Source organism: Homarus americanus, unplaced genomic scaffold, assembly GCF_018991925.1.
Source record: "Homarus americanus isolate GMGI-L3 unplaced genomic scaffold, GMGI_Hamer_2.0 scaffold1024, whole genome shotgun sequence".
Classification (NCBI taxonomy): Eukaryota; Metazoa; Arthropoda; class Malacostraca; order Decapoda; family Nephropidae; genus Homarus; species Homarus americanus.
Genome location: NW_024715228.1, coordinates 5,229,081 through 5,247,740, shown reverse-complemented (window position 1 = coordinate 5,247,740; position 18,660 = coordinate 5,229,081). Strand labels below are relative to the sequence as shown.

The 18,660-nt window shown below is 38.8% G+C and overlaps 1 protein-coding gene across 1 annotated transcript in view; it reads right to left on the bottom strand.

Moving 5' to 3' along the window:
• Window positions 1-18,337, bottom strand: part of LOC121856287 (endothelial differentiation-related factor 1 homolog) — a 36,925-nt gene extending 18,588 nt beyond the window's left edge. Inside the window, exons 1-2 of the mRNA XM_042351736.1 lie at window positions 18,167-18,337; window positions 5,816-5,867 (exon numbers count right to left, since the gene is read on the bottom strand). Coding sequence (XP_042207670.1) covers window positions 5,816-5,867; window positions 18,167-18,244 — 130 coding nt within the window. The 5' untranslated portion in view covers window positions 18,245-18,337. The remainder of the gene's footprint in view (window positions 1-5,815; window positions 5,868-18,166) is intronic.
• Window positions 18,338-18,660: the final 323 nt, after the last annotated feature.

The window sequence follows — 18,660 nt, the reverse complement described above, 5'->3', positions numbered from 1 at the left end:
AGGATTTGGGGGACTGGAGGTTGGGGGGGTGGGGGGGAGGACTGGAGGATTTGGGAGACTGGGAGGTTTGGGACTGGAGGATTGGAGACTGGAGGATTTGAGACTGGAGGATTTGAGGGGGGGGAAGGAGACTGGGATTTGGGGGAAGACTGGAGGATTTGGGGGGGAGAGACTGGAGGATTTGGGGACTGGAGGTTGGGGGAGACTGGAGTTTGGGGGGGGCTGGAGGCTTGGGGCTGGGGGGGGGAGGCTGGGAAGGAGGAGGCTTGGCTTTGGGGGGGAGGCTGGAAGCTTGGGGGGGCTGGAAAGCTTGGGGGAGGCTGAGTTTGCTGGCTTGGGGAGAGGGCTGGAAAGCTTGGGGGGGCTGGAAGCTTTGGGGGGGAGGCTGAGTTTGGGGGGGAGGCTGGGGGGCTGGGCTTGGAGGGCTGGAGGCTTGGGGGGAGGCTGGGGGGGAGAAGGGGGGGGGGGGAGAGGCTGGGGGGAGAGGCTGGAGCTTGGGGAGGCTGGAAGCTTGGGGGCTGGAAGCCTGGGGGGGAGAGGCTGGAAGCTTGGGGGGAGAGGCTGGGCTTGGGAGAGGCTGGAAGCTTGGGGGAGAGGCTGAAGCTTGGGGGAGGGCTGGAAGCTTGGGGGGGAGAGGCTGGAAGCTTGGGGGGGAGAGGCTGGAAGCTTGGGGGAGAGGCTGGAAGCTTGGGGGAGAGGCTGGAAGCTTGGGGGGAGGGCTGGAAGCTTGGGGGGAGAGGCTTGGGAGAGGCTGGAGAGCTGAAGCTTGGGGGGAGAGGCTGGAAGCAGGGAGCCTTACTTACCCAGCCTCGGATACCGGCTTAGTGTACGTACATTAAGCATCTTAACTTTAATTTTAAGGTTAGTTTTCTATGTTTATGTTGATTAACTAATTACAGTCATCCCTTGGTTATCGCGATTTTCGTTATCACGCTTCCATCAAAATCTGCACACCTGCTGTTATAGCGCATTTTCAAGCCGAGAATTTTGTTATTACGCAGTTGCCTCCAGGTGTTTTTACCCATTTACTTCACCTACATCCATTGAGGATAAAACCTTTCACCTACAAATTGACAATAACACATTTGCTGTAATCAGACATATCTAAGTTGCCTCTACAATTGCAACCCCAGTTGCAATTTCAAATTCTGTGTCATTACTAAGGAATAACGAAGTCTCGGGTGCACTCTAAGATTGAGAGAAAACGGAGGACTCAGGAGTCCTGAAGCAATGAGAAAATGGACTACTCAGACGGGAGACTCAAATAAAGAAAGCATAGCTACATGTTTTGTGGACTACAATATTGAGCGTACCCTTTTCATCACTTTGTAATAAACTTAGCCATGCCTATGTGTTTTTTTGATACTTACCATAACATTATCTATATATTTAGTGGGTCTAAATCAGTGGTGTCAAACTCAATACCTTTCGAGGGCCAATTCTTATTTTAGATACCCTCTTCAGGGCCAACACAAGTGCTATATCACATATTTGCAGGATTGAAGTTTACAGCTTCACACATTGCCTTACCTGGCTTACCAGGAATACCTGATTTGGGTTTGTCTGATCTTAAGTACTGTACGTATGTAAAATTCATTTTACTAAATAAACATGATTATATCTATTTCTTTCGTAATGTCACAGGATTATAAATTTTACCGTCATCCCGCGGGCCACACCTGACCATCCCAAGGGCCACATTTGGCCCGCGGGCCATGAGTTTGACACCCCTGTCTTACACCTTACAAAATTTTTGACCAAAATATACTTTTTCTCAGAATTGAAATTTAAGGGGTTTAACTAATTAATACAGGTTGACAATCCTTTATCCGGCATTCCAAAAACCGAAAAGCTCTGAAAACCGAAAAAAATTTTCGTGTTACATCACTGTGTGAAATCGAACATGACTTGGACCTGACGCTACCGGGCAGCGGGTGTGAGTGAGGCGTCACTTGTGTCTCAGTATTGCTACTAGTCACACATTTGCGTCTGCTGCTCTTATATTTTTATGTAATTTTGTTTACCGGTAATTTCACTGAAAATGCCAAAAAGAGCTTCAGATACCCCTATGGATAACAGTGAGAAGAAAAGGAAGCGTCTCTCATTATCGATAGCACAGAAAGTGGAGTTGTTACAGAAGCTTGATCGTGGTGTACCTGTGCGGCATCTTACTGAAAAATATGGAGTGGGAACTACCACCGTATATGACTTAAAGAAACAGAAAGACAAGTTGTTGAAGTTTTACACTGACAGTGATGACCCAAAAATAATGTAAAACAGAAAAACATTGCATAGGGCAAAAAATGAAGATCTTGACCGCGTGCTGATTGAGGGGATTCGACAACGAAGAACTGAACGTATGCCACTGACTGGTTTGGTGGTCATGAAACAAGCTAAAATATACCCTGAAGAACTGAACATTGATGGTGAGTGTGAATATTTAGAAGGTTGGCTGCAGAAATTTAAGAAGCGTCATGGTATAAAATATCTGAAAATCTGTGGTGAAAAAGCTTCTGCTGATCATGAAGCAGCTGAACATTACATTGACGAATTTGCCAAAATTATATCTGATGAAAACCTTAGTTGTGAACAAATTTACAATGCTGATGAAACAGCTCTGTACTGGCGCAACGTTCCTAGAAAAACGTTAACAATGGCTGATGAGAGAGCACCAACAGGTGTTAAGGATGCTAAGGACAGGTTGACTGTTCTTGGGTGTTCCAATGCTGCAGGCACACACAAGTTAAAGTTGGCAGTGATTGGAAAAAGCCGACGACCAAGATACCTGAAAGGTGTACAGTACACAATTTACCTGTGCATTATTATGCCAACAAGAAAGCATGGGTAACCAAAGAAATATTTTCTGACTGGTTCAATAATCACTTTGTACCAGCAGCACGAGCTCATTGCAGGGAAGCTGGACTGGAAGCAAACTGTAAAATTCTATTGTTCCTCGACAACTGCTCTGCACATCCTCCTGCTGAACTTCTTGTGAAAAGTAACGTTTTTGGCATTTACTTTCCCCCCCAATGTGACGTCTTTAATACAGCCTTATGACCAAGGAATTTTACGCTCCATGAAGAGCAAATATAAAGATGTTTTTTTTTAACTGTATGCTTGATGCAGTCAACAGAGGCATAGGAATCCAAAGCTTCACGAAAGAGTTCAATGTTAAGGATGCCATTTATTCAGTTGCTAATGCTTGGAATGCTGTTGATAAACCAACATTAACAAATGCTTGGCACAAGTTTGGCCTACAACGATGTTTGAAGTAAATGAAGATGCAGATGAAGACTTTGAAGGATTTCGTGTCACTAAAGAGAAGATGATGAGATCAAATCTCCTCACTTACGCCAAAGGTTTATCTTCCAAAAGTGTAAATAAGTTGGAGGAAGCCGACATTGAAGAAGTGCTGAACATTGACAATGTTGCACCTGTTGTGCATTCATTGAGTGATGGGGAAATAGCTGAAATGGTGCTAAATAAAGATAAGCCTGAGGATAGTAGTGATGATGATGATGAAATTGTGAACACAGGTGAAAAAGTCTCCATAGATGATGTGGTGAAAACCTGTGATCAGTTAATTACTGCCCTTGAACAACGTGCATTTATCAGTGAGCACGAGATTATGGCAGTTTATATTCAATTAAAGAGAGACTGCTTAGACAGAAACCACTGTTAATGAGACAGATGACACTAGAAGAAGCCTTTAAAAAGACCATCTGTCCTAGTGTTGAGTCATCACTTGAGAGTCCTGTTCCTAGCCCATCTTCAGATGTCCGACTCCTATTTGATGACGACAACACTGATGTGTCTTCTTCATGATAAACAAGCCAGCTGTAATGTACCTTTACTGTATCTGTTTGAAGTTTTACTGGATGTTTTCCTTACAAATAAACTGTACTAGAGTATTTATGGACTATATTTATCCCACAATTTCATTTATGCCAAACCTAACTGAACTGAACTGAAACTAACCTAACAACCTAACCATTCCGAAAGACAAAAAATTCCGAAAACCGAAATATGTCTGGCCCCAAGGATTTCGGATAAGGGATTGTCAACCTGTACTTTCAGAATAACACAAAAACCCTAAATCACACCTTGGAAGCCCATAGTTGATGAATAATTAGCATTGCAAAATGTCAGTAAAATATTTCAAGGGTCATTTTGGCCACTAATTACTCTGCAATCGAATCGTGGACCACATATTCATAATCAGCAAGCTCAGGAGAACACATACTGTGATTTTCAGCAAAATCTAATTTTTGGCTCAAAACCACAAAAATGTAAGTCTTACACCTTACAAAAATTTTGACCAAAATATACTTTTTTCTCAGAATTGAAATTTAAGGGGTTTAACTAATTAAGTACTCTCAGAATAACACACAAACCCTAAATCACACCTTTGGAAACCCATAGTTGATGAGTACAGTGATTAGCATTACAAAATGTCAGTAAAATCTTTCAAGGGTTGGTTTGGCCACTAATTACTCTGCAATTGAGCCGTGAACCACATATTCATAATCAGCAAGCTCAGGAGTACCCATACTGTGATTTTCAGCAAAATCTAATTTTTGGCCCAAAACCACAAAAATGTAAGTCTTACACCAGTGGTGTCAAACTCAATACCTTTCGAGGGCCAATTCTTATTTTAGTTACCCTCTTCAGGGCCAACACAAGTGCTATATCACATATTTGCAGGATTGAAGTTTACAGCTTCCCACATTGCCTTACCTGGCTTACCAGGAATACCTCATCTGGGTTTGTCTGATCTTAAGTATGTAAAATTCATTTTACTAAATAAACATGATTATATCTATTTCTTTCATAATTTCACGGATGTTAATTTTACCGTCATCCCGCGGGCCACACCTGACCATCCCAAGGGCCACATCTGGCCCACGGGCCATGAGTTTGACACCCCTGGTCTAAATGGTTGTACAATGGGAAAATTGGGGTTGGGTCTTGGGTGCCTGGAACCAATTAGAATTAATCCCATAGGTTCTGTACTTTCGTTATTGCATTTTTCGTTATCACGCACTCGGCGCAGTCCCAATTAGGCGTGATAACCAAGGGATGACTGTACTGTATTCATTCTCTTTCAGCAATAAAGTAAAGGTTATATATGGGTAAAATAGGAAAAAATTGAGACTTCAGCTGGCCCCTCAATACCAATTAGGCTTTTTCCCATTGGATTAAGCCCTCTGGTTTGGCGAGTTTTTTTTTTTGCACCAATTAGTCGTCAAACTGGATGGTTTACTGCACTGTGTGATATAATGCAAGAGGTGAGTAGAGATGTCCTATTATATATCCCTAAGTGCTACATTCAGTACCTGTACAACCTAGCTGTTGTGAAGAAGAGCTATCCAGGAGTTGACCTAATGTCAAGCAGGGAGCACAGCTGGACTCTAGTTTTTTATTAGAACTCTTGTGTAGCTGTTGATGGACAAAAGAAGGTCTACAAGTGCAAACAGCTAAAGCACCAAGACTTGCTCACCTCTAAGCCCTTTAGGGAAAATGCCTCTAACTGCCATATCAAGGGCAATTATCATGATGGGGGAGATGTACAGTACTGTACTAGCTATTTTTTAGTGCCAACCAGGAGTTTAAACCTGGGTTGACATCCATAAACTTGATGGGTATACCACACATGAGTTTCCTTTGACTGATGTCCTGCTAAATACAGTACAGGTAGATTCTACTCTGTGCTCAAACACATGGGTAGCATCAATGACCTATATTTGAAGCGAACAATTGTTTTTATACTAACATTATTGTATTGTTTTGTTAAGTAACCAAAATCAGTACTTACATTTAGAGCTGGTTTCTATTTGGACACCACTTCGTCTTGCTTGGTTCACTGCCTTCAAAGAAAGAGAGAAAAAATTTACTGTTCAATAAAAAATACACAAATCTCGACTGACCCACAACAAACAAAATCTTGCACAATAATTAAAATACATAAATAACTGTAAAGGAAAGGTAGCCCCAATTTATGAGTTAATATACTGAAATTTGCTGTTATGATAAGTCCCATTCTTTGATTTATGTGTGAAAACCCCGAAATTCTCCCCACAAAACAATACAGTAGAAGTCCAAAAATCCGGACTGCTTGGGGATTGGGTCGGTCCGGATTTTCGGATTTTCCGGATTCTCAGGCAGTACTTTTAAAATTCAAATTTAAGGAGGAATAAAGAAGAGATGAACAGGTACATTTTGATAGTTTATTCATTAGCAAATGTAGCATGCTTCATTTATCAAAATGAGCAGTTTTAAAGAAAAAGCTGTGAATTCTATAATTTTATTCTTTGCCTTTTTTATATCATAAATTGTAGACTTTCCAATGTCGTATGTTTCCATTAGAAAAGTATTGCACACACCACGTTCTAGTTTCTTAATTATTTCAAGTTTGTCACTCAATTTCAACGTGTTCTTCTTTCTCTTCACACAACGAAGTTTATCTACTTTAGGAGCTCGTTTTAAAGTGCCGACCGCGTGGTTGCTTGTTGTCGCTGTGCAGCTGTGGCGCTCATGCATGCGCACATACACACAAAAGCCAGCTAAAAAAAAAATCGAAAAGTCCGGATTCTCGGGTGGTCCGGATTTCTGGCATCCGGATTTTTGGACTTTTACTGTAGTAATACTGTAATGAAACTATCGGTATGCTAAAATAATGCATCTCTTTATGATTATTAATCCTTCAATCTCCATGTAACTTACACCTGAAATTCATGTTAGGACAAGAGACTCATCACTACACCAGTCACCGAGTCAGTTGCCCGATACAGTATGTACCTGAATTAGTGTGTTTAAAAGTCTAACACTTATGTAAGCTCAGTGTTTTTTTTATACAGTATCACCTTTCTGTAAAATCTTTTAGCTGCAGCACTAAATCTGGTCAACAGTGCAAAATGTTACCACATACAGTACAGCAATATCTCCGTTAGCCGGAATCCCTCAAACCCGGAACTCTCCGATAGCCGGAATTGAAATTTTCTTTGGGTCACATTTTCCGGAAAATTCCAGGGATGGGGGGACTTTTTCCGGGTTTAAGAGATGAAAATTAGGCGTATTTTGAAATTCTGAGAAAAATTTTCCATTACCCGGAAAATCCCGGGGAAGAGGGATATTATTCCGGGTTTGAGAGATGATGTAACGGGCAATTTCTGGAACTTCCAGGAAAATTCCAGGGATGAGGGATATTTTTCCGGGTTCGAGAGAGTTGTCTCGTTATCCGGAAATCTCTCATTCCCGGAAGTGCTCTGCACCAATTATTCAGGCTAACGGGGATATCACTGTAGTAAAGATACAGTAAAGTATCTGGATAAAAAGAAGTCCATTACAGGGGGTCGCCGGGTTTAGAACGGGTTCCGTTCCTGAAGACGTTCTTTAGTTGGATTTGTACGTGTATACCGTACTTACAGAACAATGTATACAGTAGCTATGATTGGCTGTTGAGAAAAACAAGATGTCACAGGATGTGGTGGGCATACAACGATAATTGGTTACATCCAGATCAGGGCAGAGCTGGGGTGGAACCAACCTACAATCAACCCCGTGGCTGCCCAGGGAAAGTGTGCGTACGTCTTATTTTATTAATTTGATATAACTCTGAAAATGCATTGCTGCCTTTATAATTTATAAGAATTGTGTAGGGAATACAGTAGAGCGATAAAACTAGTATAAAAAGCATCTGAACAGCTAGCTATTCTTGGTTTATAAAAGATAGCAATCTTTAAAACCAGCCACCTTTTGTGATAAGATTAGTTATGAACTGAATACTGTACAGTATAAGTAATAATGTGGTGTTCAGAGATCATGTGGAGGAAAAGCTGGGGAATGAATTCCCCAGGAAATACAACCATCACAGCTTAATGAGAATGAGGGTTTAGTCATTTGAACTTAATTATCACACCAATACATTCAAGAATTCTCATAAACCTGTACAAAAACTTATGTTTGTAAGAATACATAGATCCCCCATTTTTAATTGGGACCCAGCACTGCATGCCACAACCTGGCTGTAATATTACTGACCAGCAGATGATTTAAGGACAAGAGCAGCATCTATCCTTAACCGACAAGTACCCTGTACAACCAAACCTTTTGTGGAAATTATTTTGGTTAATATACCTTTTGTAACTTATGTTTTAATAAGCTTGATTAAAATATTCAAACTCCTGCATATTGAAATTCTAGTTATGATAAACACTAATGATTGAATGCCTACTACCTACAGACATGGGGCCGAAGCCAAGCCTCCAGCTTCGAAGCCAGAGCCATCCATTTAAAGTCATGAAGCTGAAGCCATCTAAAAGTCATGAAGCCAAAGCCAAGGTTTTTTAACCCATTAATGGCCATTGAAGTAAATTATGTTACCCATTGTCATACGCTAACTGGTCACTGATGTAGTTTACGCATGTTAAGCTATGGTTCCGTGGACTTTGCAAAGGGTTCCTATGGGCCCAGATAAATAGAGGGGTGTGTGGAGGCCGCAAAACCAGAGACAAAGTTGAGTGTGTGGTGAAGAAAAGAGCGTCACATTCCCGCCTTCCACACTGCGGTGGTGCCACATTTCCCAGTGAAAACTTTTGGGATACTATCTGATACACAACTTTGATATTGGAGGCAGTCAAGCGTTGCCATGCATGCAATGTCATTCACAGGTGCCATCATGTTTGCTTCCACTTATGTTATTTACTTATCAATATAACTGTATAATTAGTATATATATATATATACAGTGAACCCTCACTTTACGAGGTTAATTCAACCCACAGGGTACCGCGGAAAGTGAGAAACGCGTAAAGTGAACAACATAACATATGGGATTAATTGAAATAGAGACCCGGCCAACCCCCAAACTCCACTTTTTCAGACACAATACCTACGTTGTAGTAAAAATAACTTCTTAATTTTATGATGGTATGCACACACAATTAATAATTAAGAGAAATATCAATAATATTAGGTTTTTTAACACTTACATTAGTAGAAAAGATGGCTGGGCACACGGGGATGGGGGGGTTGGTTCCGAGGCAGAGGGCAGATTATTGGCCCTCACATGTATCACTTGTATCAATTGTATCACTATCCATCACAGAGGCTTGCAGGGCCTCTTTGTCAAACCCCTCAAGTCCATATAAGTTCATATCCTCACTATAATTATCACTATCACTGACTTGGGCCGGCTGTGGTGGGTGGCGGGTGAAGAACTCGGTAATGTTTTGATGACTGGGCGACCTTGTGCGCACCCTGCTTGCGCCGCTTACACAACATGGCGGATGGCGGGAGAGGGCGGGAGAGATGGCGGGAGGTTTGGATCCAAAATAGGCGCAGCTCGCCAGCCCCTCTCCGCGTAAAGGGGTACACGCACCGCGGAATGTGAGCATTCCGGTTTCGGCAGGGTACCGAGTAAACGTGGAAACGCGGAATGTGGGACCGCGTAAAGCGAGGGTTAACTGTACATTAAATATAAACTAAATACAGTACTGTACAGTATATTGTACAATAATAAATAAAAAGCAATAGAATACTGTATTTTAACTTACTTGAGGTGTGTCTGTCATATTCCCGGCAGCTTTATTTACATACCGGTATCAAACGGCTAATTGTAGAGGCAGTCGATGATGACATGCCATATTCTTTAGAGTGCACTGGTTCTAATGCCTTCTTCATGTTTTATAATAATTTCTGCACTGTACTGTATATTATCAATATGTGAACTAAATTTCAGAATGACCAATAATTTTAATATAAAAAATGCAAAAATATTCAAGAGCACAACTTTCTTGATATTTACTCCACTGGAAACGAATGTAAACATAGAACCAATTACAGTCGGCCCTTAACATACGCGGGGGTTAGGTAAAAGAGATACCTGTGAATGTAAAGTATCCGCGTATTTTTCCTGCCCCCTAAAAACACCCCTGGCCCCCCATGTCCTTATTTACCGTATATACCTGTGTGTAGTTCGAGTTTTTAAGACCAAATTTTTGGGCAAAAAATTGGGGGTAGACCTCTAAACTGGTAATAGTTTCGTTAGGTTGAAAAATATTTACCAGTAACTACCAGTAAACAATGGAAACGACGCACCACCAGCTGTCAGTGTCGGTACAGTTGCCAGGGCAGATCTCTTGCGTCATCATAGCAAGCCCAAAGTAGCCAAATGCATGGTATGGTAGCACAGGACTATGTAAAACATAAAGTATTAATTTTTTGAAGTTTATTTATAGATACATAAATTTTTGTTCATTACATTTGAAACACCAATCTTCGTTAATTAAATTTGAAACAAAAGAAAACTATGATACCGTATTTCTAAATACCGGGTATTTTCATTAAAATATTTTGCTGAAATGATGTGCGTATTACAGTGGAAAGTGGGATAAAATCGTGACTAAAAGAATGACTTAAGCTTTCTTTCGTTGTTCAAAAGATTTTACCATAATCGCTTTTCGAATGGTTTTCAGTTAAAAAACTGTTGTATTACAATAATATTCTATCCTAAATCACTTGAATAAATACTAAGATACCATATTTCTGAATATTTTCATTAAAATCCATCAAAATCATAATATGATGCGAGTCAGGTCATCTACACACAGTTGCCAGTTTCAAGATTTTCCGTTTAAAATTTTAAGTTAAGAGTATTTCTTTTCCCATATCGGTTTACAATACTGTAGGTAAAACAGTTTACTAATGTGGAAATCCCACAGAAAAAAAAAAAATTAACAGAAATGGAGACACCAAAAATGTAAAAAAAAAATGCTGTGTCTGAATTGCAACACTGTTGGTAGGGTCAGGTGGTTCTAACAGCATCCTGTCAGTACCCGGTAATCAAATTTATAACAGTGTCTAACCTCAATTACTGTAGTTTATCTGATGTAGGCAATATGAAGTAGAAAATACCAGTTAAAGTGAGAAATTGGAAGAGAATAAACAAGAAAGATGTCATTGGGCTATTTTTGGTAGGGCTGAGGGAGAGAGTACCAGCTGTTTGGACTTTTTTGGCGGGAGAGTCATGCAAATATCCGTACTGGTATTTGTTTGGTGTCTTCTGTATTTTTAAAAATGAATACTTGTAAATTAAAAGTACCGTAACATTGTATTATATACAAACTTGTCATATTTCTGGAAAATAAGAATATACCGTTAAACACAATTTCAACGTACGCTAAAATTAAAGGCTGCTTAAGAAGGGCTGATGCAAATACAAAGCCTCCGCGACCAGGGCTCTGCCGTATCAGCTAGAGGGTACACGTGTTTTTCGTATAGTTTTCAGTTAAAAAACTGTTACAGTAGAAGTCCAAAAATCCGGACTGCTTGGGGATTGGGTTGGTCTGGATTTTCGGATTTTCCGGTTTCTCAGGCAGTACTTTTAAAATTCAAATTTAAGGAGGAATAAAGAAGAGATGAACAGGTACATTTTGATAGTTTATTCATTAGCAAATATAGCATGCTTCATATATCAAAACGAGCAGTTTTAAAGAAAAATAAAGTCAACACTTGACAAAAATGTAAACAAACAATTTTCACTACGAAAAAAGGGGCGTGTAATGTTTGAAATCATGTTTAAAAATGAACATTGTAAAAGAAAAATACAGTGAGCAAATGAAAGCAGAATTTATTTTATACAAATTGAATATTTATTTGTAGTTTATGAACAAAACATTTTCCTATAAATACAAAGTACAAAACAACAAATAAATATTTATTCGTTGATTTCCACGACTTCTATATCGTCTGCTGCACTGCTTGTGGATGGAACACTTGCAGCTTCTACTACATCTGCTGCACTGCTTGACACTTCCTTCTTTAAATACTTTCGTATATCACCTTGTTTACGACTTTGTAATTTCTTTGTGATAAGATTATTCTGCACCATGTGTGCATGCATGACGACTTGAAGACTGAAGCTATGGTTCTGTTCCACAAATTTAATAATGGTTTCAATGCCCTTTTCTGCAGCAGCCCAAGATATCTTTTCTTCAACTTTGTCGTCTTCTTCACAAGATTCTTCTGAACAATTCTCTTCTATCTTCTCAGGAGTTGTAATGCTGTGAATGATTTCTTGATCAGTGAAAGTGGCAGCAACTTCAATATCATCGTCAATGTGTATCCACTCTTCTATGTCAGCAGCATTAAGCTTGCGTAGAGGGTTGTCTTCCAGAGATAATTTAACAATCTCCATCAGTTCTTGCACTTCAGATGCCCTCTGCTTTATGTGGAATCCTTCAAAATCTTTGTCTTGATCACACTCTAGATCTGCAAACATCACTTTCGGCCACAACTTTCGCCACGCTCTTAAAAGTGTTTCACTCATGACTGCATGGAATGCAGTCATGAGTGAAAATATTGCATCCTTGATCGTAAAACTGCGTTGAAATTCTGTAGGGTTGACATTCTTATTCGTCATAAAATCATTTTTATAGTGACATTTAAAGTTCCTAATGACTCCTTGATCCATGGGTTGAATCAATGATGTTACGTTTGGTGGCAAGTAACATGCATAAATATTCCCGCAATCAGACACTAATTTTGATTCATGCGGGTGGGCCCTACAGTTGTCGAGAAGTAGCAGGCACTTTGTATTTGAGGCTTCCCTAATTTCCTTAAGTTCTGACGAACTGATGGAACAAAATCATGAACAAACCAATCGCAAAATATGTCTTTGTCCACCCAAGCACTCTTTTGGGCTTTATAGGTCACAGGCAAGTAAGTGCACAATTCCTTTAAAGGCCCGTGGGTGCTTAAATTTGCCAATCACCAAAAGATTAATTTTATGATGACCTGAAGCATTAGCACATACAAGAATGGTTAATCTTTCCTTATTAAGCTTAAAACCTGTTGCATTTCATTCTTGGTTTCCAGCCAAAGTTTTTGTGGGCAAACACTTCCAGTAAACTCCTGTTTCATCAGCATTATAAATTTGATCGGCTGTGAGATCATAGTCATTTAAAAATTTTTCAAATGTAGCACTATATTTTGTTGCTGCTTGTGTATCAGCCAAGTGTCTTTCTCCAGCAATATCTAACTGTCTAATACCATGAAGAGTCTTGAAATTCCTAAGCCATCCATCACTAAATGCGCACTCTGATTCAATGTTCATTTGCTCCATAAAAAAACTTTGCTTCGGCAATAAGCATCGACCCAGAAATTGCCATACCTTCTGATCGTTTTAACAAAAACCATTCATGCAACACTTTATCAAGATTTTCTAATTTGGGCCGATGTAAACTTTTTCTTTCAGCAATTTTATTGTAAGGCTCAGAAGAAGTTGTGAATTCTAGAATTTTATTCTTTGCCTTTTTTATATCATAAATTGTTGATTTTCCAATGTCGTATGTTTCCATTAGAACAGCATTGCTCACACCACGTTCTAGTTTCTTAAGTATTTCAAGTTTGTCACTCAATTTCAATGTGTTCTTCTTTCTCTTCACACAACGAAGTTTTATCTACTTTAGGAGCCATTATTATGGGCTTGCAAATGGAAAGAGTAGGACTCAAAATTACATACGTTGTCACAGTTTGATTGCTTGTTTTAAAGTAGCGATCGAGTGGTCGCTTGTTGTCGCTGTGGCATTCACACATACACACAAAAGATTTATAGTGCCTCAAATTTTACATTTCAGGACAAGCTAATTACAAAACTAACAAAATTAGCTACCTATAATTTACAATTACTTTTATTATTAGAATTACGTAAATTAATTTTTTTAAAGCAACTCCATTCATTCACGTAACCCACAAAAGCCCGCTAAATTTAAAAAGTTTGAAAGTTTTCGAAAAGTCCGGATTCTCGGGTGGTCCGGATTTTTGGCATCCGGATTTTTGGACTTTTACTGTATATCACAAGTGAATTAGGATAGAATATTATTGTAATACAACAGTTTTTTAACTGAAAACCATTTGAAAAGCGATTACGCTAACATCTTTTGAACGAAAGAAAGCGAAAGTCATTGTTTTCGTCACGATTTTATCCCACTTTCCACTGTAATACGTACGTCATTTCAGCAAAAATATTACATTTCCATATTCTGAGAAATAAATAGTAGTTTTGCTGAAACGTGATGTATTTGAATGTAAATTAGGATAAACTACATGACGAAAACAAAAGGCTTTACCTAACCTTCCGATGTTCAAGAAATGTTACTCATTTTTTTAACAGTTTTCGGTTAAAATACTGTTATATTAGTGATATTCTATTCATACTGTGCTTAATATAATACATTCACGGAAATGTAATATTTTTGCTGAAATGACGTACGTATTACAGTGGAACGTGGGATAAAATCGTGACGAAAACAATGACTTTCGCTTTCTTTCGTTCAAAAGATGTTACCATAATCGCTTTTCGAATGGTTTTCAGTAAAAAAACTGTTGTATTACAATAATATTCCCTCCTAATTGACTTGAATAAATACTCGAATGGAAATATACAATATTTTTGTTGAAACTACCCGCATTTCAGTGTAAAGTGTCGTAATAATAAACGGTAAACAATTTGCCTTCGGCACTCGGTGTTTCAGGCACGGCGAGCCTTAGTTTATAGGACGTAGAGTGTTTTTACTGAAGGTTTTGTTGTTCCATTACCCTCAAAAACTTGGGTCGACCTATAAACGAGGGAGGGTTATAGACGAGTATACATTGTATACGGTACTGTATTGGCGGACTAGCCGATCAGCTGATGCGCACAACAAAGAGTGTTTCTCATAAGGCTGTCGTTAATCAAAGTTTTGTTTGTTAATGGAATTGAAAATCCTTATGGGAGCTAATTCGTTAACTGAAATTTCATTAATTGGACCATTCGTTAATCAAGGGACCACTGTATCTTCAAACTCAGCTGACGGGAGCAGCTAGGAATCTTATCCAGGGGTTCCAGTGCACTAATGATAACTATCAACTGGCCGTTGACTTCCTTGAAGAAATATATGAGAATTACGAAGGGCGATTAAGGAATAGGCAAACAAGTTTATGGATCTAAAAAATCCTGATGGATTTTAGAGCCAAATTGCAAGGTCTGCAGAAGTTTACAGTCAGAAAATGTAGACATAAGTGCTAGTTCTTGGATTGTTATGACCACATATTGGCAAGAAAGATTCATGTGAAAATGATGGAATCTATTCAACTCAGATGTGGTAAAGATTACCCCAGTATTTCTGAATTAAGGAACTCAAATGTCCAGTGTAATTGATCACCTTGCCTCTTACTCAGACACATGATACTGCCTAAAACTACTGTCAAGAAGGTGGAACTCCACATTAAGTCCAACTATATAAACCTGTACAGCCATGGTGGTAACAAAGTGATCATTCTGAAGCTTTTTTAATCAATGTGTAACAGAAGTTACCAACTCTAATAACTCTATTAAACCATTTCCTCTAAACTCAACTGTGACTGGACCATTTACAAATCCAAGTGTCTTTTGCAGTGCAAATCACTGCAGCTGTAAATGTACACAGTATGCTTCTGTGAAAGCTCGTAGACAACGGTTGAAAACAACGTCTCTTTGTGAAACTTGTTGTAAACTATCTCATGATTCACTGAACGCTTGTCTGACCAGTGACTGTAGGATGTGTCAACAATATCATCATACATTCCTGTGCCCAAAATACTTCTCCCAAGTTAACACCTCTCTGTGTTCACTAAGAAAGGGACCCATGGATAAAGTAGCTGTGGCATTGCCAGTAGCAAATTGAGGGTGAGGAAGGTGTTGGAAAAAAATAGACACTTTTAGATATTTGTTCACAGATTACATCGTTTGGTGGACGACATGAAATTAAAACCACAACGTAAAATCCATTCAAGGGTTGTGGGCTTTGTAAGAAAGTCAGAATTTATTATCTTCAATGTACAGTAGTTAATTTTTCTTTCTAGTGGGTAAAAGGTTTTACTGGATGCAACCATATGTCAAGGAAGAGTTACCATCAGTTCCTATTGATGGACTTGCTAAGGCCAAACTAGAAAACTACTGCAGTAGATGAAAGTATGCTAAAAACATAAAAATTATATCAGTGAATTTTAATATTAGTTGACAGTGTTAGCTGTATTATACACTTAGCCCAGGTACCCAGCTATGGAAGCTGTTACATTATATTGCTGGGGTACCTGGCTACGCAGGCACTCTGAAATATAGAAGCTGCTGCGGGTTTTTCATGTTTATTTAATGAAAATGTTAATGTCTACGATACATTGTTTCTCTCTTGGAGCACACACAAACAAGTAATGGCAGCTTCCCTAACTTCTCCCTATGTTGCGGAGAAGCGTGTTTCAGGATGAAAAGACAGAAACCATAGGTAGGGATTTTACAATTCCTCCACCCATTTCTTTCTATTCACGAAGCAAGACACTTAAGTTTTCTTCTATTGAAAATTTCCCTAAAGTGGCTCCTTCCCACGAGTTGGTCATCTACAGTATTAAAGTTTATTTTCCCTTTTCAAACAACGTGCCTGTTATTTCCTAAGGTATTTTTTCTGGATATTATTCTTTATTACTGCCTAATCATTTTGGGTATAAATAAGCTTTTGGCTAATATTAAAGAATTCACAGCCACTTCCCCCAGTCTCAGTAACAGTAAGTTCACCCAGAGCAAGTTTTTTTTTTTACGGGGAATAACCCATCCGGGTTTAGTTTAAGGTTAGGTTAGGTTAACTTGAACTTTTAAATAATGCAGTGGATTTTGTTGTTACCGGCTAAGTTCCTACTAATGCTATTTTACCATGAGTGAGCTCTGATTGGCTGATCGTCCATTACCGGCGAACAATACGAGAAATGTATTTAAACGTGATTCTGGTGGCATTTGGCATTTATTTCGTTGTGTAGCTGTAAACATACCTAACTATCTTTCTGTTATGCACGGAAATTTATCGTTATAAAAGAGGCAACAGTTACTAGAACCTAAAAGAACCAGCCTAACCAACAAAATAAACCTACCTAACCTTACCTAACTTCCTGGCTAGGGGTCGTCATATTAATCAGAAAGTACTTAGCCAATCAGAGCGCACTCACGGTAAAATAGCATTAGTAGGAACTTAGTCGGTAACAGCAAAATATCAGCTATATTTAAATAAACACAGTTTAACACATTTGCCATAACTACAACAGTGTCCAGTATAAAACAGTGAAATTGCAGTGTTTTTAAATTTGTTTTCCATGAAAAATCAGCAGCTGTGAAGTTATAAATAATTACCAGGCTTTTTTCTGCCGTTTTCAGTTGTGATTTGCTTTAAACTAACCTTTGACATTCATGGAAATGATGAAATTAAAACAAATACAGATTCCCCTCCGGCCATTGACCAATCACCGTGCAACAAGTAGGAACTGACCAATAGCCTATGTCAATTTGGGCAACCCATCAAGCCACCCACACACACCCACAAAGCACTGTCTAAGATTGGTTAGGTAGGTTAGGTTAGTATGCATAGATATTACCAAGAAAATGAAGGTCAGATTCAAAGAAAAACGCCAGAAAAATATTTTTTTATGTTAATACCAAGTACTGTAGTTAGTAATACAAAATAATTACCCTTTTTTCCATCAGATTTAGATTCTAATACTGTGCTAAACAAACGCTTTGGTGCAGTCATTCTAGACAGAGCAAATATACCTGCACATTTCCATTAAGGATGAATACCGTTTCAGTAATGAATATGGACGTGTCTTGTCAAAATTACAGATTACCTTTAATGTCACAATAGAGTTTTGAGAAACAACAGTCCATAACATATGACTGCAAGCTAACTTTTACATCAATTCACCTGGCAGTAGTAATCAATAACACAAAACTGTTTAGAAAAAAAATAAAAATACTTGGTTTTCTTCGACTATCTCGTTATCAAATAAATATTATCCCTAAGGATTCAGTAATATAATTCTACGGTATCAATACAGTATGGGGACTGCACGATGTTGCTATTGTTTATTTAGCAGACTGCAGCTGGTCACAACAGTTACCTCCTACAAGCATGTTTCTCTTGGGCAGAACCATTTATACATAAGAAATATGACATTTTAATTAAACTGTAGCAGTGACAATAACGTGAGAAGAATCCACGGTGATACAAATCTTGTCCTGGCCATCACAATGGACATGTCAGGAGTGCATGCGAATCCAACCACCCAGTCTCAATCTCCCTTAAAATACTATGATTTATTCATCTACCTGCTCACTCTTAAGCTGTGAAGACTTTTGAGGCTTCTTTCGAAGTACTGTCACGGTGTCCCAATCACTATCCGTCATAATTGGGTATTTTTGGGAATCTTCTGGAACAGAAGTGCTCACACCACAAGCTTGGTCAGGCCGCTGCCGTCTACTGCACACTCGACCACCTCACCTGATGCAACACTTTAAATATCAACTACATCTGGATTATATTATTTTCAGATTATCCAGATATATTTAATGAATGATCAAGTACAAAATTAATTAATCAATCACGTTCAGGAAATAATAAATATTCTAAAATTAGTTGAGAACGTTTTCTATTATAAGAGGTATGAATCAGAAAGAATGAATTATTTCTTGCAGGGTAGGCTTACACAACACTGATGTTCTCACTTTTGCTTTCTATTTAAGTATTCTGGACAACGCATAGATACATATATATTTATTTGTGAAATATTCATACAAGCTTACAGGTAGTTCAGCAGTATATA